At 44.6% G+C, this 25,847-nt stretch overlaps 1 protein-coding gene across 7 annotated transcripts in view; it reads left to right on the top strand.

Annotated features, from left to right (window-relative positions):
* The window catches only part of clip4 (CAP-Gly domain containing linker protein family member 4), a 253,766-nt gene that overhangs the window by 190,833 nt on the left and 37,086 nt on the right, over window positions 1–25,847 (top strand). For 5 of the 7 annotated variants that reach the window (XM_033025474.1, XM_033025478.1, XM_033025476.1 and 2 more), the window contains 2 exons: window positions 1,049–1,172; window positions 19,151–19,215. The exons of 1 other annotated variant lie outside the window; for it this stretch is intronic. In XM_033025474.1, coding sequence (XP_032881365.1) covers window positions 1,049–1,172; window positions 19,151–19,215 — 189 coding nt within the window. The remainder of the gene's footprint in view (window positions 1–1,048; window positions 1,173–19,150; window positions 19,216–25,847) is intronic. One more of the 7 variants, XM_033025479.1, reaches the window with a different exon arrangement.

The following is a 25,847-nucleotide window of genomic DNA, read 5'->3' as shown; positions in this document are numbered from 1 at the left end:
CAGCAAGGGCTAACAAAATTGGGAGAATTCAATGTTCATGCCCCCAGGATGCAGACTTCCCAAGCGGAATATGAGGTGCTGTTCCTCCAATTTCCGGTGTTGCTCGCTCTGGCCATGGAGGAGACCCAGGACAGAGAGGTCAGGATACGGAATGGGAGGGGGAGTTGAAGTGCTGAGCAACCGGGTGGTCAGTTGTTGGATTCTGGTGCAATATACAGTCTGCAGGAGGAACACATTGGGTCAATCAGTATCTTTAGGAGGGGTGGAGGGTGGGGAATTGTCAATGTTTCGGATTGAAATGGATCTTGATGCAGGATTTTGACCTGAAACATCGACAACCCCTGAGCTCGTCCAGCAGATTGTTTGTTGCAGAATAAATACCTTTTCAGCATGTTTAAATAACCATTATTTCTACATGTTGCCATCACATATGTAAATCATCCATTTTTGGAGAATAAGTCCTTAACCATTTGTCTTATTAGCTGTGGCCTAAAATGTAAACGTAGTCAGGATGGGGGAGTTGTGGATATAAAGTAAGGGATAGAACGGGAGATGGTGATGATAATGGTGTGAGTTAGCTATGGGGAGCAATTAAAGAATGGTAATGCAAAGGGCGTATTTTTTGCTTGGTTCCACAATAATTTTTAACAAATTGTGTAAGTTCTAAGCAGACCTGATCTAACTCCTACTTTTTCTCCAGAGATGCTACCTGACCCGCTGAGTTACTCTGGTACTTTGTGTCTATCTTTAGCTCCTACTCTATTCATCCCTGTTTCTTTACCTTGTTAGGTGTAAGACAGTCATCAACCTCCTCAGTTAATGATGAAGGAGCCATATTATATTAGGCAGCCAGCGGGGATGCTCAAGAAAATGGTCTGTTCCACCACTGAATGGAACATCTTACAAGTATAGTTTGGGTTCGCAAAAATGATAACTTGCAAAATTCAATGAGAGTCAAATACCACCTTTGTCTATTCAATTCAGGATGGACATAGATAGAATTATGTTATTAATGCTGTGCAATTCTTTTTTATATGTCATTTCGTAGGTTATTGGTATGGGATTGAATTGGATAAACCGAATGGCAGAAACAATGGCTCTGTAGGGGGCGTGCAATATTTCACCTGTCAGCCAAAGCATGGTGTGTTTGCACCTCCATCGAGAGTTCAGAGGTAAGGATTGCAAATTCTACACTCTTGGCATGCTCTAAGCATATATTTGAATACCAAAGTAAATCAGTGTATCCTAACATTAAAAAATGTATATACCAGTGCAGAACCTGATTTGTGTTATCAATTGTATGACCTACGATAAAGTACTGGAGTAATTCAGCAGGTCAAGCAGCACCTCTGGAAAAAATGGTAGACGACATTTCAGGTCTTGAACTGATACATCACCTATCCATGTCTCAGTGGTAATGCCCAACCCACTGAGTTATTCCAGCACTGTTGTCTTTTTTTGTAAACCATCATCTGTAGTTCCTTATTTCTACAGTATAAATGACCACACTTTTTGAAGAAAGTCAAAATAATAACTTAAACCATGCCATTTGTTTGATTACTGAAAACTGCATGTTCTCTGGATTCAGTACATAAATAGTCACACAGCACGGAAACAGGCCCTTCGATCCAACTTGTCCATGCCGACCAAGATGCCCCAACTACACTAGTCCCACCTCCCCGCGTTTGGCCCATATCCCTCTATACCTTTCCTAATAACCAAAGCAGCTGTTACATAATTCTTGCTTGCATTCTCATAGACAACTATTCCATAGAACAGGGGTCGGCATCCGGATCCGGCCCGTAACCCGAAATTATCCAGCCCGCATGCGTATTTTTTTTCAATTAGTTTTCAAATCCCAGCCAATCCCGGGGCACGAAGGCAACCTGGGCACTACAGCCAGTCCCAGGGCAGGCGAGCCGACCTGGGAACTGCAGCCAGTCCCGGGGATGCGAGCCGACCTGGGAACTGCAGCCAGTCCCGGGGATGCGAGCCGACCTGGGAACTGCAGCCAGTCCCGGGGCACTCGAGGGACCTGGGAACTGCAGCCAGTCCCGGGGCACTCGAGGGACCTGGGAACTGCAGAAAACGAATTAAAAAACACGTGAAAATGAATGCGAAAAATAACACCAAGCGTTACACAATGGCGATCAATGTGGCCCGCCATTCGCTCACAGACGTGGGTCCTGGCCCCTATGCAGAACAAGGGCGAGAGATCCCAGACTCCGCGATGTTTAAGGTCAGCGCCGCTGCCCGCAGCTGGCCGCTCCACAGTCCCTCCACAGATGGAGGAGGTAGAGGTCACGACACGCTGTCTTTAGTGGCCTTGCACCCTGCTTGAAGTGGTATGAAACTGCACTTGAATTTGGTGGCCTTGCACCCTGCTTGAAGTGGTAAGAAACTGCACTTGAATTTGGTGGCCTTGCACCCTGCTTGAAATGGAATTTAAAGGAATAGCCATGAGTCAACTACCAGCCCACCAGCCGTGAGTGAGTGAACTGCCAGCACAACAGGCTTGAGCCGCCAGCCCAAGAATCCATTCGGCCCACAATGTCCATACTAGCCCTCTGGAAACCAGACCTTTCAGCCCACAACACCCATACTAGCACTCCAGAACCCCCCCCCCCCCCCCCCCCCCCCACTAGCCACTAATATTAGAATTGGTGGAGAGGTGGAATATTGTGTTGGGGGACCAGCCCTCACGTGTGATGATGGGATCCAGCGGGTCCCACTTAGTCTAGTATAATATATAGATTGAAAGACATATAGGTAAATTGTTGTTTCACCTGAAAGGACAGTGCATTTTCCTGGCCAGTGGGAAGGGATAAGGTGAAGGATTTTGTGCTGCATTTTCCGTTGTTGCAGGAGAGTGCCGGGAGTAGTTGGTGGAGATGAAAGTCACAAAAGGCATAGTCCCATCTAAATGTTGAAAGGGAGGGAGAAGAAAGAGGTGTGGATCATAAAGGAAGATGGTGCTAGATTTATGTTCTCACTGTGAATCATCTTAATATATAGTGAATAGGTCTCCAAAGTACATTGCAATGTGGTAAAGTCACTGTAATAACTAAAGAACAATATTAGCAGGCAGTAATACTTCTGCTGATATGCGATGAACATAAAATGTCTTGACACCAAAAACAAAGAACTTGTATTTCATGGTGATGAGCTGATTATTCAGGCTATTGAGACCTGACAAAATAGTCAGACACACTTTTTAAATTTTCAGAATCTGCAAGTATCCAAATAATCAATCTCATTTCTTATAAAATCTTCAAAACATGTATTGCATTTGTGTAGCCAAAAAATGCTGGAGAAACTCAGCGGATGAGGCAGCATTTATGGAGAAAAGGAGTAGGCGACGTTTTGGGTCGAGACCCTTCTTCAGACTGATGTGGGGTGGGGGGGACAGGAAAAAGAAATGAAGAGGCTGGGACAGTAGGCTATGTGGGAGGGCTGGGAAGGGGGAGGGGAAGGAGGGAGAAAGCAAGGACTACCCGAAATTAGAGAAGTTGACGTTCATACCGCTGGGGTGTAAACTACACAAGCGAAATATGAGGTGTTCCTCCAATTTACGCTGGGCCTCACTCTGGCAATGGAGGAGGCCCAGGACAGAAAGATCAGATTCAGAATGGGAGGGGGAGTTGAAGTGCTGGGCAACTGGGAGATCAGGTTGGTTAGTACGGACTGAACGGAGGTGTTGGGCAAGGCGGTCGCCGAGTCTACGCTTGGTCTCACCGATGTAGAGAAGGTGACACCTTTGACAGCGGATGCAGTAGATGAGGTTGGAGGAGGTGCAGGTGAACCTCTGCCTCACCTGGAAAGGCTGTTTGGGTCCTTGGATGGAGTCGAGGGGGGAGGTAAAGCGACGGGTGTAGCATTTCCTGCGGTTGTTGGGGAAAGTACCAGGGGAGGGGGTGGTCTGGGTGGGAAGGGACGAATTGACCAGGGAGTTACGGAGGGAACGGTCTCTACGGAAAGCAGAAAGGGGAGGAGATGGGAAGATGTGGCCAGTGGTGGGATCTCGCTGGAGATGGCGAAAATGTCGGAGGATTATATTTTGTATACGCCGGCTGATGGGGTGGAAGGTGAGGACAAGGGGGACTCTGCCCTTGTTACGAGTAGTGCGATGGGGAGTAAAAGCGGAGCTGCGGGATATAGAGGAGACCTTGGTGAGAGCCTCATCTATAATAGAAAAGGGAAACCCACGTTTCCTAAAGAATGAGGACATCTCCGATGCCCTGGTCTGGAACACCTCATCCTGGGTGCAGATGCTGCGTAGACGGAAGAATTGGGAGTAAGTGATAGAGTCCTTACAGGAAGCAGGGTGGGAAGAAGTGTAGTCAAGATAGCTGTGGAAGTCAGTGGGTTTGTAGTAGATGTCGGTCAGTAGTCTGTTACCTGCGATGGAGATGGTGAGATCAAGGAACGGTAGGAAGATGTCGGAAATGGTCCAGGTGAACTTGAGTAATTTGTGTAATCATATTACCATCAAAACTAAAAAAAATAATAATTTGAGAATGACTGAAAAAGTAGATTATTTTTAGTATGTTATAGCAAGATTCAGATTTGTAAACTTTTTTAAATTGTCGTTTACAACAAAATAATAGTTTCAGGAGCAAACCATATGGTCTACTACTATCTATTGCTGCTTTCCCTATCCACTCGATAAGGGGCAGCACAGCGGTAGATTTGCTGCCTTACAGCACTAGAGTTTAATTTTTAAACCATGATTCTTTGTCTGAGATTTCCCAACCAGCATGAATTGCTTTACTCCCTGTCATAAATGTCATAATGTTCCCTTTAATGTAATAAAAAAGTAATTGTATCGAGCTTTAATCTGGATTCTTAGGAATAGTTACTAATTCATAATTTTCGCCTTGGAGTTCAGGTATCATTTTGATAAATTAACTCTGCATTCCATCAGAAAACAATACATACTTGCTAAAGTGCAATGTCCAGTGATGTATTGTGTTCAAGATATAATCTAAGCATAGTTTATATATCTGTAGTCTCGTTATCTCTAGAGGATTGGAAGATACAGAATGATATTGCATCAGCTATTCTGATAATATTCTGCATCTGTCCATGTAATTTTAATGATCTACGTACATTGCCCTAACTCTCCTTGACCCACCACTATTTCTGAGATATATTTTCTGGTCCTTCTTCACTCTTGGGGTTCACCAAATCCACTAATTACACATCCTGTTGAATAAATATTGTGCTATGAAGAAGGAGGAGTGAGGAGATGTAGGAAATGTTGCTGACTAACGTCATTGGTCTATTTTTAGTTTACTTTGGCTGAAGGCAGCCTTCTTAACAAAGTTACATCACTGCCATGGGAAAAGAGCTATGCTAACTAGTGTTTTTCTCCTTAATGGTGATGGAATCAACTTCCAAGTAAAATAACAATTTTAGAATTGTTTGATTCCTTAACCTTGATTGTAAAAGACAATACACCAATTTTATTTTCAAACGAAGCAAGCCCTTATGTTGTGCTTAAGACTGTTGACCATGTCGAAGGATAGTACACGATTCCTTTGGACAGTGCATTGATCCGTGTTCTTGACTTGCTCCAGGAATTATTTCAACTCATCTTTACCTACCTGGAATATCAACTCATTAGCGCAGGAGAAGAGTGTAGGAAACTTGAATCCTATTCCTGCTAACTGAAACTTGGAGACAGGAGACAGAAAGGCATCAGCCAAAGGATTTATTTCTGGCATTAAGGAGCACTTTGTGGCATTAAGGCCACAAAGTGCTGGTGTAACTCAGTGGGTCAGGCAGCATCTCTGGAGAACATGGAGCGTTGACATTTCGGGTCAAGACCCTTGTTCAGACATGATATTGTTCACCATTCAAGAGTCTGAAGAAGGGTCCCGGCATGAAATTGTTTCTACTGGGAAGGCAAAGCTTTGGTTTGGCATCTCATTCAATAGATGGTACCTCCAATAGTGCTGCATGTTCTCAGCACTACAGTCACGTAAATCTAGATCTTTGCATCAGGCCTATTGAGTCAAGGGGCTGTCCCACTGTTCGAGCTCATTCAAGAGCTCTCCCGAGTTTAAAAAAAAATCAAACTCGTGGTAGCACGTAGAATGTACGTAGCGGGTACGTCGGAGCTCGGGACGTCTCTTAGCGGCTCGTAACGCTAACGGCAGGTACTCGGGAAACGCGGTAAGCTCGTGAAGACACGTGAAGATTTTTCAACATGTTGAAAAATGTCCACGAGAGCCCCGAGTACCTACGAGCGGCTATTACCGTAATTCTCCGAGTTCGAATCAGGAGAAACTCGGAAGAACTCTTGAATTAGCTCGTACAGTGGGACAGCCCCTTCAGGCTTGACATTACAACTTTGTTTCAAGAGTGCTTTCAGCTGAGTCATGGCTGACACTCATTACTTTATCCATCCAAGAGTAGATATTTTTACATTTTCTCTCAAGATTTTGAATTATTCGTCTTTTGTATTCCTGTGGTGTGTCTTGCAAAGAAGGGGTTAAAAAAGCTATTTTCTTTCATGTTTTAAATTAAGATTAGTTTTCACGTCCTGAGTAAAATATTGAAAAGTGGAACAACAAAGTATTTCAGTGGCTCATTTCCAGATAAATGATTTAAGTATTTGGCAACACTTTCTTGTATTGTGGAGTTCATTTTCAAGATTATCATGAAAGAAAGTGAGGCCAGTGAGATGGTGTGAAACACATTCAATCCATCATGTTATCAGGACATGAAAACTAATCTTAATTAATTTACTGTCAAGTAAATAGTAATATAAAAAGTCAAAGATGTTATTTACAATTTAAGGGAGAAATTGTTCTCAGTCAACTTTCCTTTTTACGAAGTGATCTTCAATCAAATCAGAAACAAATCAGGGCAGCACAGTGGCGCAGCAACAGACTTGTTGCCTCACAGCGCCAGACCCAGGTTCGATCCTGACCAAGTGAGCTGTCTGTACGGAGTTTGTACATTCTCTCTGTGACCGCGTGGGTTTCCTCCCACACTCCAAAGATGTACAAGTTTGTGGGTTAATTGGCTTTGTGATTTGTAAAAACTGTCCCTAGTCTGTGGGATAGTGTTAGTGTATGGTGTGATCGCTGATATGCGCGGACTCGGTGGGCCGAAGGGCCTGTTTCCGTGCTGTATCTCTAAAGTCTAAAGTAAAGTCGTAAGTGAAGCATAATAAAATACAGCTAATATATTCAACATTATTACACATTGCACTTTTGTGTTGTTGCTGCTAGTTATTTTGGCTCTTCATGCAGCGTTGGTTAGTTTTGCTGGGCAGCATAGTCATTGCCTTAATTATATTGTTCACAGCTCCCGAATAATGCCAGGGTCTTTCAATCACTTGACATTGAGTAGGGTTATGGGCTTTAAACGGTTTCTGCAGTGGAGTAGATAAATAATGAGTGGCAGGTGTGACCTCATTAGGCAGTGATCCCTTCATCAATCAACACATGGATTGCTTGATGACCCTGATACATTGCAAATCTTTCAGACTATCAGATACCATTTTGTGCAAGGATACATCCGTTATCTTCTGTAATTATATGCCTGGAAAAAATAACATTGTTGCTTAACCAATACTATTTCTCATTAGCAGCTTACTTGAGATCATTTGTCACAATTATATGCTGCTTCATCACAGCCAGACTTATAGTGCAAGTGTTGCAGGTACCTGTTGCTATGCAATCAAAATATTAATCGAGGAATGGTTTATGCAGTCGCATTACATCCATGGTTTGCTATTTTAACAAATACATTTAAATTATTAATTTTAACAGGTAGCATAATTAATAAATTTCACGCTAAAATCACTAACTGTGTAATGTTAAGATTTAAGAACTTGATATTGTCCAAGCTGTACTCCTGTGCTGGCTGTAGAATACCTCTTTCAAATCACTGCTGTTTATCCATGGAAATACCACAGACGAAATGTGTAGGAAGGAACTGCAAATGCTGATTAACACTGAAGATAGACACAAAATGCTGGAGTAACTCAGCGGGACAGGGTAGCAACTCTGGAGAGAAGGAATGTGTGATGTTTCAGGTCGAGATCCTTCTTCAGACTGAAATACCCCTGAGATTGCTCCATCATTTGATAAGATCAGGGCTGAGCATCCACCTCATGTTCCTGCCTGATCCATAATTCCCTGGGATTCTAGTAAACTACTGATCCAGATCTCAGACCTAAATGTCCTTAGCATGAATATCCCAAACCTCCAAACCCCTTATCATGAACACCCAAAGTCACCTAACTGCCATTTCCCTTACTAACCACCCTTCCCGACCCTCCCTATGATCCATGTACTTATTTGTCCAATCCATGAAACTCTCTCCTCATAAAAACTCTGTTGAGCAGCACTCAAAGTCTTGATCCTTGGGGCCTATTTACTTGCCACCAACCAAGGCATCTGTGGCCAACCTTGTTGTGTTTGCAGATGCAGACCAAGTTAAAGATGATTCTAGATGTGGAAACAAGGAACTGCATATGCTAGTGTACACAAAAGGATACAAAGTGCTGGAGTAACTCAGCAGGCAGGCAGCATCCCTGGAGAACATGGATAGGAGATGTTTCGGCTCGGGACCTTTCTTCAAGCACCAGATTTTTTTCCACACATTCTCTCAAATTTCCCTTATTCTTGCCCACTCACTCCATATTGTCAGTAATCAATGACCCACAACTCCTAATTTTACTGTAATGCTTTCTGTGCTCTCTCTGCTTGAACATCACTCTCCTTTGAAAAATATTGTCTGCTCTGCGTCTGCCCCAGTAGAAGGGCCAGGACCAGGACAAGAAATAGAACTAATGACATTTTAGAGTATTTTTGCCTCTAGTCAAAACTGATTATCCATTTTCAATCTGCACTCAATCTGCCCAGTCCATCACAGGTAGTCACTGTCATGATGATGAGTCATGATAATGATATGCAAATATCTTGACCTTTGTATCAGCTGACTTGGAGGTCAGGTCGATCGCATGTGCGCTGTGTAAGCCAAGGCAGGAGGCCATGGCCGGGGGAGATAATAAACATAGAGACAAAGGAATATAACCTGTAAATATTTTGTCAGTATTATTATTCCACATCTTAGGCGAAGATGTGACATTGGCGACGAGGATATTTTGAATATTTTGGATTCTGAATCCGTGGCTAGGAGCTGGAAAAAGGTTAGAAAAATGTTTCATAATGGCAGCCGCTGGAGCTGATTTGTTCGCACTTCGCCGAGTTCCACACTTCGATCCGACGGGTGATGTGAGAACCGTTAACGTGAAGTGGAATGCTTGGCTGGAGGAATTCGAGGCCTATGCCGACAGTCTTGATGAGAGTATGCCGGGGCAGAAGGCGCAACGGAGAGCATTGCTTCTCTTCACCGCAGGGCCAGCGGTTCGAATGTTTAAAACACTCCCTGACACTGGAATGAAGGAAGACTATAAGAAAGCCGTTGATGCATTGAACAGTCACTTTGTGGTGGTACCGAATGCTACATTTCATCGCCATTTATTCCACAAAACAAAGCAGGAAGAGGGCGAGACTGCTTAATTTGTGACAAGACTCAGACAGGTGTCTGTAGGATGCAAATATGTGGTTGCTGATGTGGAAAACCAGATATTGGATCAGGTTGTCCAGCATTGCAGGTCAGACAAGCTCAGGAGAAGGCTGCTAGAAAAAGGGGGTGAGTTAAACCTTAATGATGCTTTGTCGATTGCAGTGGCAATGGAAGCTGTTGAGGGACAATTTCACAGCATGAAATTGAAAGATTCCAAGACTGGGCAAGTTACCCAGCTGTCCTATGGTAGACCAAGAAGCAAGCCTGAACGTGAGATCGAGTGTTACAGGTGTGGCAACAAGGGTCACAGAGGGATAGATGCATGTTGTCCAGCAAAAGGTAGAACATTTTGCAAATAAATTTTGCAAAGAAATGTAAAAGTCAGGCCAGGTACAAGACAAGTAATTACAACAAGAGTGAATCTTCCAAGGCAGGGTCCAGTGAAAAGAAAGACAGACCTTGGCAGAAAAAGAAAGGTCATGTCCGTCACGTAGAAGGGGATTTCGGAAGTGAATGATAGCCATCACAAGAAAGATGCAGTGACCATCGGAGGTGTTACAGTGCCAGTGATTGAAGATTCTGGTAGCGACAGCAACGTAATTGACAGATCACTTTGGGAATACTTGAAAAAGCAGAAAATCAAGTGCACGTCAAGGAGGTGTTGTAGGAAGTTATATCCATACACCGGAACTAAACCATTGCAGACCATTGGATGTTTCACGGCTAAAGTAGGTCAGAGATAGAGAAACTGAAGCAGAATTTGTGGTGATAGAGGAGCAGGAGAACCCTTGCTCAGTAGAAGTACAGCTCCAGAGCTGGGAGTGCTTCACATCGGAGTGCATTTCAATTCAGTGCAGTCATATGATGACATGAGGCAGGAATTTCACTCAGTATTCCAAGTTGTTGGAAAATTGAAAGGCCGGCAAGTGAAGTTAGCCATTGATGAAGCTGTCAAGCCAACAGCTCAAACGGTGCGGAGAACGCCATTTCGACATCATGGAAAAGTAGAAGCTAAAATCAAGGGGTTGATTGATCAGGACATTATTGAACCAGTTGAACGTTCAACACCATGGGTGAGTCCAGTAGTGATTGTGCTGAAACCCAATGATGACATTAGACTGTGCGTTGACATGAGGAGAGCCAATGAGGCAATAATCAGGGAAAGACACCCAATTCCTACGGTCGATGAGTTGCTACAAGAGTTATCAACCAGTAAAGTGTTTTCCAAAATTGATCTCAAGTGGGGATATCATCAGTTGGAATTACATCCAGAGTCAAGAGAGGTGACAGCATTCGTCACTCACTGCGGATTGTACCGGTACTAAAGACACATTTTTGGAATCAATGCTGCTCCCGAGATCTATCAGTATGAAATCCACAGTGATTCAAGGTGTACCAGGCGCAGCAAACATATCAGATGACATCATCGTCCATGCATCATTTCATGAAGAGCATGACAGGAGGTTGAAGCTAGTGTTGACTAAACTTCAAGAAGCAGGACTCACTGTGAATGAATTCAAGTGCAAGTATGGAGTCTCTGAGATGGATTTCATGGGACACAGACTCACATGTGAAGGTGCTGAACCCGGCCAAGGCTAAAGTGAAAGCTGTTGCAGATGCACGTGAACCTCAGAATGCAACCGAGATGAGGCGTTTTCTAGGACTGGTCAATTATTGTGCAAAATCTATTCCAAATTTTACTACACTGGCAGATCCGCTGAGAAAGTTGACCAGAAAAGATGTACCATTCCAGTTTGGTAGTGAAGAGAGAGAGGCGTTCAAAGCACTGAAACAGTGTCTAATGAGTGCAGAAACCCTTGGATATTATGATTCAGCTGCACCAACAAAAATCATAGCAGATGTTAGTCCGGTCAGCTTATGAGTAGTGCTGGTAGAGACACATGCAGATGGACCCAGAATCATAGCATTTGCCAGTAGATCGCTAACCAGCGTGGAGAGAAAGTATTCTCAAACAGAGAAAGAAGCACTGGGACTAGTGTGGGCCTGTGAAAGGTTCCATGCTTACTTGTACGACATTGAATTTGAACTTGTTACAGATCACAAGCCGCTGGAAGCGATCTACTCGACAAGGTCTAAGCCATGTGCCAGAATAGAATGTTGGGTGCTGAGACTCCAACAGTAGAAGTACAAAGTAGTCCACATTGCTGGGAAAGCAAACATCGCGAACCCGCTGTGGAGACTGTTGAAGGATGAACAGCTGAGAGCAACATTCATGTTAGATATGGAAGCAGAGAACCTTGTGCGATTCGTCGCAATTCAGTCAATGCCAGGAGCCGTGACAACGAAGGAAGTTGAAAGGGAATCAGAACATGATCCTGAACTCAAAGATATCAGAGAGCGTATTCACAGTGGGCAATGGGATCAATGCCCTTACAAAAGCATATGTTCCCATACAAGATGAATTTTGTGTAATTGGTCAGTGTGTGCTGAGAGGTAGCAGATTGGAGATCCTGCAGACACTACGAACAAGGATTGTGTCATTAGCTCATGAAGGACATTTAGGCATCGTCGGTACCAAACAGAATTTGCGGAGTGTAGTGGCCAGGTTGTGAGAAAGATGCCGAAAAATTAGTCAAGACCTGTCACAGATGCCAAATCACAAGCAGGAGCAACCCACCAGAACCAATTAGGAGTACAAAGTTGCCAACAGGACCATGGGTTGACGTAGCTGTTGACTTTCTTGGACCACTTCCAATAGGTGAATCAATTATGGTAGTGGGTAGACTACTATAGCAGGTACTACGAGTATGCAGTGATGAAGTCAACTACAGCAGAAAAGTCTGGGCAGGCATTAGCAGAGATCTTCGCCAGACACGGGTTGCCTATTACGTTGTATTCTGACAACGGGCCACAGTTTGTTCCCGAGACGATTGCTGAGTACATGAGAATCACAGGGATCCATCATCACAAGGTGACTCCTAAATGGTCAAGTCTCCAGAAAGTGTAATCTATAAGAGAAATGTATCGAGTGTCAAAAAGTACATGCCCAGAGACACACAAAACGAGGTGGCCCAAAATCCACCAAGAGCTACTGATTCAGAGGGGCCAGATGACATCCCTGAGGTGGTGACCGGTGTTCCTGAGCATTCAAGGAACCTACAAGAGTTGCTGCCTCAAAAACGCAGCCAGCATCATTTGAGACCCACACCACCCAGGCCATGCCCTCATTTCTCTCCAGCCATCAGGAAGGAGGTATGAAAACTGTAATGTCCAAGTTCAGGAACAACCTCTTCCCTACAACCATCAAACTATTAAACACTACAACCTCTAAATAAACTCCGAACTACATAGAATTGGGGCATTTTTTTTGTCTTTGCATTATGATTGTTTGTTTGTTTTTTATACAAGTATATGCTGAACCTTTTAATTGTTTATTATGGTGTTTACCGCGTACTATGTTTAGGTCAGGTTGGGGGGAGTTCCCCCCGCCATGGGTCCCGTGCTACTTGCTCCATGGTCAGATAGTCGGTGACTAAACCGTCTCCCCCACCTGGTTTGCCAGGTGAGGAGGGGGCTATGGACCTCCAGCAGGACCAAAAACAAGACCTGTCAAAGGGCGGATGAGCTCCTAGCGAGCCAACGGCCATCCACACTTCTGTAAAAGTTGCGATCAGTATCGTACATAGCATTGTAAGGCACCGTGCCCGTTGATGTTTTCAATGATGATGATGATGATGATCATGTTTACATATCTGTTGAGCTGCTGCTAGTAAGAATTTCATTGTTCCTTATCGGGACATATGACAATAAAACTTGACTCTTCCCTTCAAAAATATGCATATCCTAAATTATATGCATTTGATTAGACAGTTCTTGTTAAGGTCATTGATAGTGAAAATATTTATTTTAAAACTTTTAAAACTTTTTCTTCACTAATATTCAAGGGTCAGGAGTGTTTGATTGGCATATGTATCGATAATGAAACATTGAAATTCTTACTTGCAGCAGCTTAACAGGCTCATAGACAGAATAAGCGCAGGTAAATAAAATATTCAAAATAAAATCATTAAATTAAGTACCATCATTCCAGTGAAAAAAAGGAACCAAGTCCATAATTGCCGAGGTTAATGTAATTTAGTCTTCAAGAGCCTGATGGCTATAGAACATAAAACAGTGCAGCACATGAACGGACTCTTGTGCCCACAATGTTTGTGATTGTGCTTGACATGAGGCCAAGTTAAACTGATCTCATCTGCCCGTACATGATCCATTTCCCTCTATTCCCTGCACTTCCATGTGCCTATCCAAAAGCCATTTTGTTTTTTACTCAGGAATAGTTGGGCTGATTTCAACTGGTGGCCTGTGGCTAGTGGTGTGCCTGAGGTATCGGTGCTCGGCCCATTGCTGTTTGTGGTTTATATTGACAATTTAGATTAAAATATGCAAGGTATGATAAGTAAGCTTGGAGATGACACTAAAGTAGCTGGTATCATGGACTGTGAAATGAGTTATCAAAAATTACAGCAGGACCTAGATCTGAAGACTTGCTCGGTCCTCAGCTGGGCATGTGACTGAGGAATGATTAATGGGCTTTAATGCAGATAAGTGCGTTTTGGGAAGGCAAACCAGGGCAGGATCTTCACAGTGAATGGTAGGGTCCTCTATAGCAGAGGGGCTTAGGAGTTCGATTACATTGTTTGTTGAAAGTTGTGTCACAGGTAGATTGGGTGGTTCAAAAGACATTTGGTACATTGATCTTCATCAGTCAGGACATTGAGTATACAAGTTGGCACATTCTGCTACAAATGCATAGCACATTGGTGAGGCTGTATTTAGAATCTTGTGTTCAGTTGTGGTCACCCTGCTGTAGGAAAGATGTTATTAAGTGGCGAGGGTACAGCGATGATTTATGAGGATGTTGCCGGTACTTAAGGGCTTGAGCAACAGAGAAAGATTGGGCAAGCTAGGACTTTTTTCCTTGGAGGCAGGTGGCCAAGGGGTAATCATAGAGAGTTATTTAAAATTATGAGGGGAATTGATAGAGTGAATACACAGACTTTTATCCAGGGTAGGGGAATCAAGAACCGGGGACATAGCTTTAAGGTAAGTGGGGAGAAGATTTAATGGGAGCCTGAGGGCAATTTTTTCAATCACAGGGCTGTCAACATTGGGTGAGAGTTGAGAGTGAGAAATTGCAAGGGAGCGTAGTGACCGAGGGGGGAAGGGTGTGGGAGGGGGGCCCCCTCCCATGGTAGGGAGGTTTTGCATTTTTCAACTTGAAATTGTGCAATCTGGTGCATACTGTAGCGAGCCTTAAGCTACACTTGAATGCAACATTTATGCTTAAAATTGGATTACTAATTGTACTTATTAATCGTACCTACACGCCAGGAACAATTTACAGAAGCCAATTAACCTACAAACCTGCACATATTTCGGATGTGGGAGAAACCGGAATATCTGGAGAACACCCATGTGGTCATAGGGAGAATGTTCAAATTCTGTACTGACAGAACCCGTAGTCAGGATCAAATTTGGATCTGTGGCGCTGCAAGGCAGCAACTCTACCGCTGCGCCACCATATTAAATTATTTTTTCTGTAATATATTTATTATGGTGTCATGTCAATAAAGATGAACACATGATTCTGATTTCTGCCCTTAGTTGGATAACACACATCTCCAGTCATTGTGTTTTATGGCTGGTTTTCAACCTCTTAAGTCTGAAGGTCTCGACCCAAAACATCACACATTCTTTCTCTCCAGAGATGCTACCTGTCCCGCTGAGTTATTCCAGCTTTTTGTGTCTATTTTCAGTTTAAACCAGCACCTGCAGTTCCTTCCTGCACTCTTTGTTAAGTGAAACAGCTCATAATATTATTCACCTCAACTAAGTATTTTCTTCACCTCCGTTGCTGCAGAGAATGCAATCCCAGTTATCAAATCTTTCTTCAAAGTGAAAAAAAAATTCCAGCCCTGTCAACATCTTCATAAATCGCCCCTGGATCCTCTCCAGAGCAATTGCACCCTTTCTACAATATGTCATAGTCTTTCAGCATGGAAACAGGCCCTTCATCCCAACTTGTCCATGCAGATCAAGATGCCCCATCTAAACTAGTCCCATTTATCCGCATTTGGCCCATATCCCTTTAAACCTGTAGTGTGCCAGTGTGTGTGTGTGTGTAAGGGTGTGTGTCAGAGTGTGCTAGGTTGTGTGTGAGAGTGTCTGCCAGTTTAGCGGCGACAATACCCGGAATAAGCGGTTGGCGATGTCCGGGGAGCGTTTCCCTCTCTCCCTCCCCGTCTCTCCCCCCCCCGTCTCTCCCCCCCCCCCCCCCCCCCCGCCGGGAATGCGGGCCAGCCCAGGTGCTCTGAGGCCAGCTGGGGTCAGGGAGAGGCGAGGGACAGTGGCTCGGGGCTCCGGGAGCAGAGCCTTAGCCCGAGATTCATCCCCGCAGCTCCGGAGGTGGCACCGACGCCCCCACTCACCTGGTCCGCTCCTGGCTCCGGGCCGGGGTTAAAACTCCATGGGGTATGGACAGAGCGGCCAACGGACACAGAGCCGCCGGAGGTGAGGGTGGGAGGTGTGAGCAGTGCTCCAGCCAGGAGTCGGTGCTGGGACCACCTATCACACCATCTGCATGGGAATGTGTAGCTTAGTTTAGATGAAACTACACGTTGTGGAGCTGCGGACAAAAATGCTGGAGAAATGCTTGAGTCTGAAGAAGGGTCTCGACCCGAACTGTCGCCTATTCCTTCGCTCCATAGATGCTGCCTCACCCGCTGAGTTTCTCCGGCATTTTTGTCTACCGTGCCATTTTAAATAGTGTGCGATGGGCTTAAGCAAATCAAATTGGTCTTTCTTTACGGGAAACCCGCCGACAGAAAACTATTCTCATTGGTAAGTGTGGAGAAGAGCTGGAAGCCTTCAGTTAATTGAATTCTTCGTGACTTTGTTTATTTATTTATTTAAAATGTGAGGGTGCGAAATTCTGTGATCAGCGTGAGAATTTTGTTAAATGCGTGAATCTCACGCTCAATGAGTGAGAGTTCAGCCCTGTTCTAATCAAAGGGTGCTGGTTGTATGGAATGAACTACCAGAGGAGGTAGTTGTGGCAGGTACAATCATAATATTTAAAAGACACTTGGACAGGTACATGGATTCAGGTACGGAAATCGCTATCAAAACCTGGGGGGGACCGGTCGGTGGGACACAATTTCTTGGCGGCTGCGCACGCATGCGCACACTCATACACACACACGCGAGGCTTCGCAGGCTTCAGCCTTGGGCCCTGTGGAGACCCACTGTCAAAATAAACTTAAGCGAGAGAGGTGGTGGAGTGAGCACTCGGTGCTGGTGCTCAGTCGGTTCAGCAGCAAGGGTGAGATCAACATCAGACAAGGTGCGAATGGGGAGAAAAAGACTCCGTACAGACAGCGGCCGGAGTCAGGATCTAAACCAGTGTCCATGGAGCTGTGAGGCAGCAGCAACGCGCAGACCGAGTGGCCTCTCTCTCTCTCTCTCTGTGTACCTGCTAGCAGCGGCGGTGACCCGGTCCCGGTTCCCTCTGCTCATCGGGCGCCGACTCCACGCTGTACTGAATCACCCCTGAGTCAAGCTGTGCGCTGGGCTGGAGGAGAGAGCGAGATGCATGCGAGGCTTCGGCCGTGGGCTTGAATCGGCCTGTTCACGGGTCTTTCATCAGCCGGCGGAGGCTTCACCATCGGGAGCCTTGATCGTCTCGATGCAGCAGTTTGATTTTAAACCGCGACAGGTGCTGAAAGGCCCCGCGAATGGGCCGATTCAGCCCTTAGAAAGCGGCTGATAAAGTCCGGATGACAAAACATGGGGGGGATTGTCCCTCGCCTCTCAAAGAATGGGGGGAACGTGTCCCCTCTGTACCCCCCAGGATTTCCGACCCTGTATGGATTGGAAAGGTTTGAGCGATATGAACAAAATGCAGGCAAATGGGACTAGCTCCGATGGGATTTCTTGGTTGGCATGGCTAAGCTGGCCGAGGACCTGTTTCCTTGCAGTATGACTCTGTGTGGTATGAGATATGAGAATCATGTGGGAAAGTGGACTAGGCACAAACCTTATCAAATACTAGAGGCTTGAAGGGCTGTAAAACCTACTCCAGCTTCTTATCTTCTTAGATTGCACCCAGGCATTTAGCGTGAAAGAAGTAACATATTACTATTTGTTCATCTCCAATGACCGATATAGCCTTTTTATGAACTATTCTGAAACTAATGAAGAATATGGAAATCATAAACTTTGTAATTGCTACTTTGTAGCACCTGCATTTTTCTCAGTCTAATGTTTTATCAGTTAATATGCAGTTTATACTATGAAAGTTTATCTCACCTGTTCAGGTCATCACATTTTGAAGCACAGGAAGGTAATTTAGTGTTGATTGGTCCATCAGAGAGCTTTCATTAAGCTCGTTATTGACGCATCAGCCTGACGTTATGATGTATAATATCTGTTTGCTCCAACCTCATGGGCCCAAAAATATATGTAATAATTAAAAGTAAATTACAATTACTGGATAAGTGTGTGCAAATTGATGCTAATTGTGGTAGCTGTGACAGCACTGATATGCTGGTAAATCTGACTGCTCCTGTTTCCTGCTTTGAGTATATTGGTAGATAAGTGCATAATAAAAGTCTTCCTTTAAGGGAAGGTAACCTGATTCACCAAAATCTTTGGGGAGAAAGTCTGCCCTTTGTAAATGATTCCAGAGCTTGGGGACAATGTTATACTAGATACCGTTGTAGGAAGTTATTAAGAAGACAAAATTGTCTTGAAAGTGATGATTAAAATTCCATCACCACTGAAAAGGTACTTAGATGACATTTATGGATTGTTCTGGGCAATTATGAATCATTTACATAATCTTTTTATAGGAAATGAAAAGATTCAGAGCTAATTTCTAATTGCATATTCCTTACCTCATGTACAACAATTAAGAAAAAAAGGACTTTTAGGATATCATTAAGGCTGCACATACAAAAAAAGGATTGTTTATACTGACTGCACGACACAGTGAGAGTATGGTGTGAGAAAAATTTGGAAAGTGTGTCTCAAATGCACAAAGAACTCATTTAGCACAGAAGAGAGATGGAGGTCCCATCATAACTCTTTGGGGGGCAGGCTTGGATTTAGGAATCTTTTTGAATGCAGCTGATGGTGGTGGTGATTTACAGCAGAATATTCCTGAGCACGCTGCCTGTTATATTGGGCACAGCATCAATGAATGTTTTGATTATGTTTTTCTCAAGTTCCCATCTCCAGCTGTGTGCTAGGTTTACTTCCTATCGGGTTTCACTGGGTGTGGTGGAGATTTGCTATCATACATACTCATCAGCTAGAATAATATGGAGCACCACTCTGTCTTCTAGTTATTGGAAAAGCATACCTACATTTCAAGTGGTGCCTCCAACCATTTGCTCCAAATATGTCCTTTCTTAATCTTTCCTGCCCCATTAACATTCTAAGTGTAATGTTAAGATGAAAGTCAACATTATAATGCCTCTACATTGTTCTTGAATTTTAAGATGTGAATAATATTTATATTTATATTTTAGTTTGTACATTGTTTCTCCTGTAAGTATATTGTACCTGTTTCAATCTGTAGGGTGACTGAAGCAATGGATTCCTTCTCAGATATTCCAACCAGCAAATTCAATCGATCACTTATAGGTAGGTAATTTTCTTGTTGCCTTCATTACATGGAATCTGATCTCTAGAACAAAATACTACATCTGACTCAATGTCAAGCTTAATATTAGGTAGCTGTATCACAGAGTAATCAGAGCAGCATATTATTGGTTTCCAATAACATGAAATACAAACGACAAGAATCCCTACATGACACAATTTCCCACACACAAAGTAATGCTGACAATTCCTAATCAGTCCTTGCATTTCAAAATACATGCAAATCTCATCTCTCAGCAAAACTCATCAAGTTTCATGTCTTCAGGGGAAATAATGGAAACAAACCATACTCATTGCCACCTGCCTCCCTCTGCTTACATTTTGAACAATTGTTTTCCATACTAAGCTTTTTAACAAAAACAAGTGCAAGAACCCTATTTAGATCAAGGATTATCAGTTATCCTCAACTGCACCTGAAATGTTAATGTTTTTTTCTTTCCACAGATGCTGCCTGACCTGTTGAGTGTTTCAAGCATTTTCTGTTTGTAACTCTCTGATCTATACTGCCTATACTGCCACATGGTTTTGTATCATCAGCAAGCTTGGACTTGGACTTGCCCTTTTTGCACTTGATCCAAATTTATCCAAATTTATCATTGCCTTCCAGATTATGAGATGCTGGAGAGCAATCACTAATAGAGTCAAGAGTGTTTTATTGTCATATGTCCCAGATAGAACAATGAAATTCTTACTTGCTGCAGCACAACAGAATATGTAAACATAGTATGATATGATAAACAAGAGAGAAAAGAGTTCAGTGTGTATATATACACATACTCCCAATATATTATATATATATCCACACATACTCAAAACCCCCCAAAATAGTGCAATAATAATAATAATAATAGTCTATTGTAGTTCAGAGCTTATATGAGGTTGTAGTATTTAATAGCCTGATGGCTGTAGGGAAGAAGCTGTTCCTGAACCTGGATGTCACAGTTTTCAGGCTCGTGTACCTTCTTCCTGATGGCAGTGGTAGGCCAGAGTGTGAGGCCAGGATGGTGTAGGTCTCTGATGATGTTGGCTGCCTTTTTGAGGCAGCGATTCCGATAAATACCTTTGATGGTAGGGAGGTCAGAGCCGGTGATGGCTAGTGTTCACAACTTTTTGCAGTCTTTTCCACTCCTGGACGTTCAAGTTGCCGAACCGGGCAATGATGCAACCAGTCAGTATGCTCTCTACTGTGCACCTGTAGAAGTTCAAGAGAATCCTCTTTGACATACCGAATCTCCGTAATCTCCGTAATCTTCTCAGGAAGTAGAGACGCTGATATGCTTTCCTTATAATTGCATCAGTGTGCTGGGCCCAGGAATTTGAATTTTTGACTCTCTCCACCACCGTCCCATTGATATAAACAGGATTGAGGATCCTCATCCTTCCTCTTCCAAAGTCCACAATCAGTTCTTTGGTTTTAGTGATATTGAGAGCCAGGTTGTTGTGCTGGCACCATTTGGTCAATCGGTCGATGTCACTTCTAAAACTCTGACTCATCACCATCTGTAATTCGTCCCACAACGGTGGTGTCGTCGGCGAGCTTGACAATGGAGTTCGCACTAAGTCCGGCTACACATTCATGAATATAGAGTGAGTAGAGCAGGGGGCTGAGCATGCAGCTTTGAGGTGCTCCCGCACTGATTGTTAATGAGGGTGAAGGTATACAAAAATGCTGAAGAAATTCAGCTGGGTGAGGCAGCATCTACGGAGCAAAGGAAATAGGCGACGTTTCGGGTCGAGACCCTTCTTCAGACGGTGAAGGGTGAAGTATTTCTGCCAATTTGAACATAATGTGGTCTGTGGATGAGGTAGTCGAGGATCCAATTGCAGAGGGATGCGCAGAGACCCAGTTCCGTGAGCTTGGTAATCAGACTTTTATTTTTGTATCAAAAAATAATAATTTATTTAATTTTCTTACGATAGAAAAGCCAAAAAATACCAAAACTGTGGTGACATACCCACCACCATATTACAGAATCACCAAACTATTCAGACATTAAATTACAAACAACTATGTTACAGATAACACCAGCCTCTCCAACACCACTCGGGCGCGGACGTAACCCCGGTAAAGGGAAAACATCTGGCTCGGGCATAGCCCTCTTCTACCTGGCACCGTGACTCGCGGATGGCCAGCTTGGTCAGGCCTAAGAGCAACCCAACCAGGACATCTTCAGCCCTGCCCATTCCCTAGATCCCATCACCGGTCCTTCGGTCACTGACAGCAGAGCCACTCCTTCCCCTACGGACCCTAGGTGGAGTGGCGGTGCTCCTTGTCCTCTGGACCCTGGCTACAAGGGACACTCTACTGATCTCTACCCTCAACGTGAACGACACTGCTCTTGGTCTTGGCATCGTTCTTCAGGTCGTCCAAGAAGGACCTGAGCTGACGCCGGTCGTTCCGCTTCACCCCTTTGCCCTTCCCCCTCCTTCTGAGGATGAGGGTCAGAGAGCTGGTGAGCCCGTGTAGGTTTGGCCACCGGAGGGAGGCCAATCTGGGCTGATGTTGGGCTCCATCGGTGGCCTGGATGAACTTGCGGATTTCCTCCACTGGAATGAGTGGAGTGGCGTCGGGGAGAGCGAGAACATCCGAATCAGAATCAGAATCAGATCAGAATCAGATTTTATTCGCCAAGTATGTTTTGCAACATACAAGGAATTTCACTGGCCAGGTCAGTCATACAATTAAAAGCAACAGACTCAAAAACACATTTTAACATGAACATCCACCACAGTTACTCCTACACATTCCTCACTGATGGAAGGTGAAATATAGTTCAAGTCCTTCCTTTTTATCTTCCTCGGTCGGGGTCTCCGAGCACTCCGTTGACGGGATGGTCTTGACTCCCGTAGCCAGCGGAGTTCGGGTCGTCCGCGTCGAGGCGTTCAGCTCCTGCATTGGGGGGTTGTCAGCTCCCCCGCGCCGAGCGATCGAACCTCGCGTCGGGGCTGGTCGAGACTGTGAGCCCTTGATGGTAAGTTCACAGGCCTCATTGTCCGAGGAGTCCCCTTCCACCTGCTCACTGCAGGTGGAGACACCATCCCCATCCCCGGACACAACCTTAGTGCCCGATACTCCCAGCTCACGCTGTGCGGCGGTTGCCTCTGCCCCACCCGATGGTCTCTCCTCCACCTCAATCCCATCCCTGGGACCAGTGGCAGAGGGGCCTTCCGCCGATGTACCTGGGGAATCAAGACCATCGACAGTGGGGGCGACTATCCCTCTCTCCCCTAGTTGGGTCCAGAGTGGACTCTGGTGCACCAGACTCAGGGAGTCCCTCTGGAGCCAGGTCCTGAGGGAGAGAAGGGCTAGTTTCCCCAACCCCTTCCCCGCCTACAGTCTCTACATCCAGAGGCGTTCTCTGCGCCTCATCCTGGGTGGTGTTGCTCCTGGGCTTCCTCGGGTGCCTGATGTGGGACTCCCTCCCCAACAGGAATCTCCTGCTCCATAACGCCCGAGAGGTCCCCATCGCCATCCTCCCCAGAATCCCCTCCATAACATGGGACCGGGGCCCGAACCAGAGGGCGGGAGTCTTCCTCCACCACAGTACTCCCCTCCTCCCTGGAGGATCCCCGTTCGTCCCCCTTCCGCTCCTCCATAGAGAGATTCCTCCTTCTCGATTTCGATGGGTAGGAGCTCACAGACTCTGGGGTCACCTGAGCAACCTTCCTCTGCGGCACCCCCTCCTCCCGCGCGATCCCCACCGCCCCCGGCTGGAATGTGAGGCTTGCAGACTCCCTAATGCAAGGTGATGGGATGGGTGGAATGTACTTGTCTCTGGGAGTATTGTTCCCTATGTGTTTAATCTTCTTTGCCACCTTGCCCCCCTTTTGACCCTCCCCCCACTCCCTCTGCGCAACCCCAGGGTTCCCTGATTCAACTACAGGGGGGGGGAAGAGAGGTTAGTGGCACCGGAAGCGGAGGCCTCCGCCCGGGGTTTGGGGCAATTCCTCCGAATATGCCCCACTTTCTTACAGGAATGGCACCTTGGGCGCTCCGATGTCCAGTAGATGGTGAAATCGCGGCCATCCTGCTGGACACATTAGCGCCCGTCAACTACCTCCTCCCGGTTCAGCAACATCATCAGCTGGCGCTGGAGGGAAAGAACGTGCCGCAGCTCCTTCCTGCGGAACCCCTGATATCAAGGCCGCAGAAAGAGGTCAAGACGATGCAGGTGCAGAAAACCTCCCACACCACATGAAAGCAAGACCGGCCCGGACAGCACCGACGAGGCAGTAAGGGGGGTTGTTCTGGACGTAGGTGTTAAAGTCCAGAAAGATTTTCTCTTCCCTTTTGGTGAACCGCAGTTCCTGGCAGGTTGCCAGCAGTTGTGGGAGCTCGACAGTTCGTTGATAAGATTGCTCGCAATCCCAAAAACAAGCAGAAACTTTAAAACAAGTCTCTGCAACGACGCAGCAATACACAGAGATGTTTAAATGTGCCTCCTCCGAATTCCAAAAGATGTTTTAACACACTTGTTCTTGTGTTTGGATGAGAGCTCCGAATCACCACACCTCCTCGCATAACCAGCTTGGAGGGGATGATGGTATTGAATGCTGAGCTGTAGTCAATAAACAACAGCCTGACATAAGTGTTTTTATTGTCTAAGTGGTCCAGTGCAGAGTGGAGAGCGGGTGAGATCAATAGAGCAACATAGAATAGTACAGCGCAGGAACATGCTCTTCGGCCCACAATGTCCTTGCTGGGCAAGATGCCAAATAATGCTTACAGTACCCTACGAATCACCATCGTCCTTCCAACTGTTCCATACTCATTGTTTTCTGAATATTAACCAGTCCCGTAGTCCACACCACAAAATTAGTCCCAATCCCATGCACTCTAATTGTGTCTTAAATTATCATGTATAACCTTTTTAAAGACCTTCTTAAAGTCCAACGACTAGTTCATTCTGTATTCTACTAGTTACAACCTCAAAGCATTTCAATAGATTTATGAAATGTGATTTGCCCTTATAAATCTACATTGACTGTGCCTCATTTACTATTTTCTAATACCCTATGTCTTCTTTGAAAACAGATTGCATCATTTTTTTCTAACAGATGTTAGACTAACTGGTCTGACATCCTCTGCTTCCTTTTCATAAATAATGTAGCATATTTATAGTTACCACCTTTTAATGTGTGTGATCTATTCAGGAGTTTATGAAATTTTGGAAGATGACAAGTCGTGCATCCAGCATCTCAAAATCTTTGGATCTAGGTCATCGAGGCCTAGACATTTATCTCCTTTAATTTCCGCAATACTTTTTTTAACCATTGCAAATGGCCTTTACCCTTTAATTTATCCTGGACCTGTAGACCTCCAATGTTTCTGGAAGATTTTATGTGTCCCAGCCGTTTCCTTATTCCCCTGTATAAGTTCTCCTATCTCAGTCTGCAAGGGACTCGCATCACTTTCAGCTAATCTTTTTAATTTTACTAATCTATAGAAGGTTTTACAGTCTTGCAAAAAACAAACATTTTAGTCTGTAAGTTAGACAAAAATGCTGGAGAAACTCAGCGGGTGAGGCAGCATCTATGCAGAAGAACTGAAGAAGGGTCTCGGCCCGAAACGTCGCATATTTCCTTTGCTCCATAGATGCTGCCTCACCCGCTGAGTTTCTCCAGCATTTTTGTCTACCTTTGATTTTCCAGCATCTGCAGTTCCTTCTTAAACTTTTAGTCTCTAATTTTTACAGTCAATTCTTGCTTTTCTTATTGAACTACTTTTATTTTACCTTTTATTTCCTTATTAATGCTTTGATCTTTGCTGAAGACTGATTTTTTAAAAATCCTCAGGCCTACTCCTTTGACAGCATTATAAACCTTGACTTTTAAGTTAATATTTCCTTTAACTTCTCTTGATAGCCTTTGCTGACCCACTTTTTTTTTTTTTGCCTTAAGGGAATTTGCAAACTATGTATTCATTATTTAAATGGAGTCATATGTCGCAGAAACAGTGCCTTTGGCTCATCATGTTCATGCCAATTATCATGTATCTATCTAGACTAATTCCATTTACCAGTACTTGGCGATTCAAGTGCTTATCTAGGTACTTCTCAAGTATTTGTCTTCAATAGCCACCCAGATGTGCATTCCAGATGTTAACCAAGCTCCAGGAGAAAACGTTCTTCCCTGTAACATCATACACCTTACCTTAAACCCATCCCTTGTATTTTAGGTACTTCTCCTAAGGGGTACAGTTTCTTACAACTCAATTGATTTTTGTATACCTCTATTAGTTACCCATTCCCAGCCTCCACCACTCCAGGAGAAACAGACCCAACCTATCCAGCCTTTCCTTATAAATGAACCATTCAATCCCAGGCAACATCCTAGTGAATTTCCTCTTCACCATTTCCAGTGCAATCACAACTTTCTGATAATACGGCAATAAGAATTGAAGGCAGTCTATTGTATCAGTTGTGACCTAAACAATGTTTTATAAATTTGTGTAGAACACAAACTGCTGGAATAACTCAGTGAGTCAGGCACCATCTCTAGACGTAATCTCCCTGCTCTTTTATTCTAAGGCCCAGCCAATGAAAGTATCACAGAAGCCTTCTGCCCCTGTCCCACTTAGGAAACCTGAACGCAAACCTCTGGAGACTTTGCGC

Source organism: Amblyraja radiata, chromosome 8 (genome assembly GCF_010909765.2).
Source record: "Amblyraja radiata isolate CabotCenter1 chromosome 8, sAmbRad1.1.pri, whole genome shotgun sequence".
Taxonomy (NCBI): Eukaryota; Metazoa; Chordata; class Chondrichthyes; order Rajiformes; family Rajidae; genus Amblyraja; species Amblyraja radiata.
The sequence above is the reverse complement of the archived record's forward strand: the minus strand, read 5'-3'. Positions and strand labels throughout refer to the sequence as shown.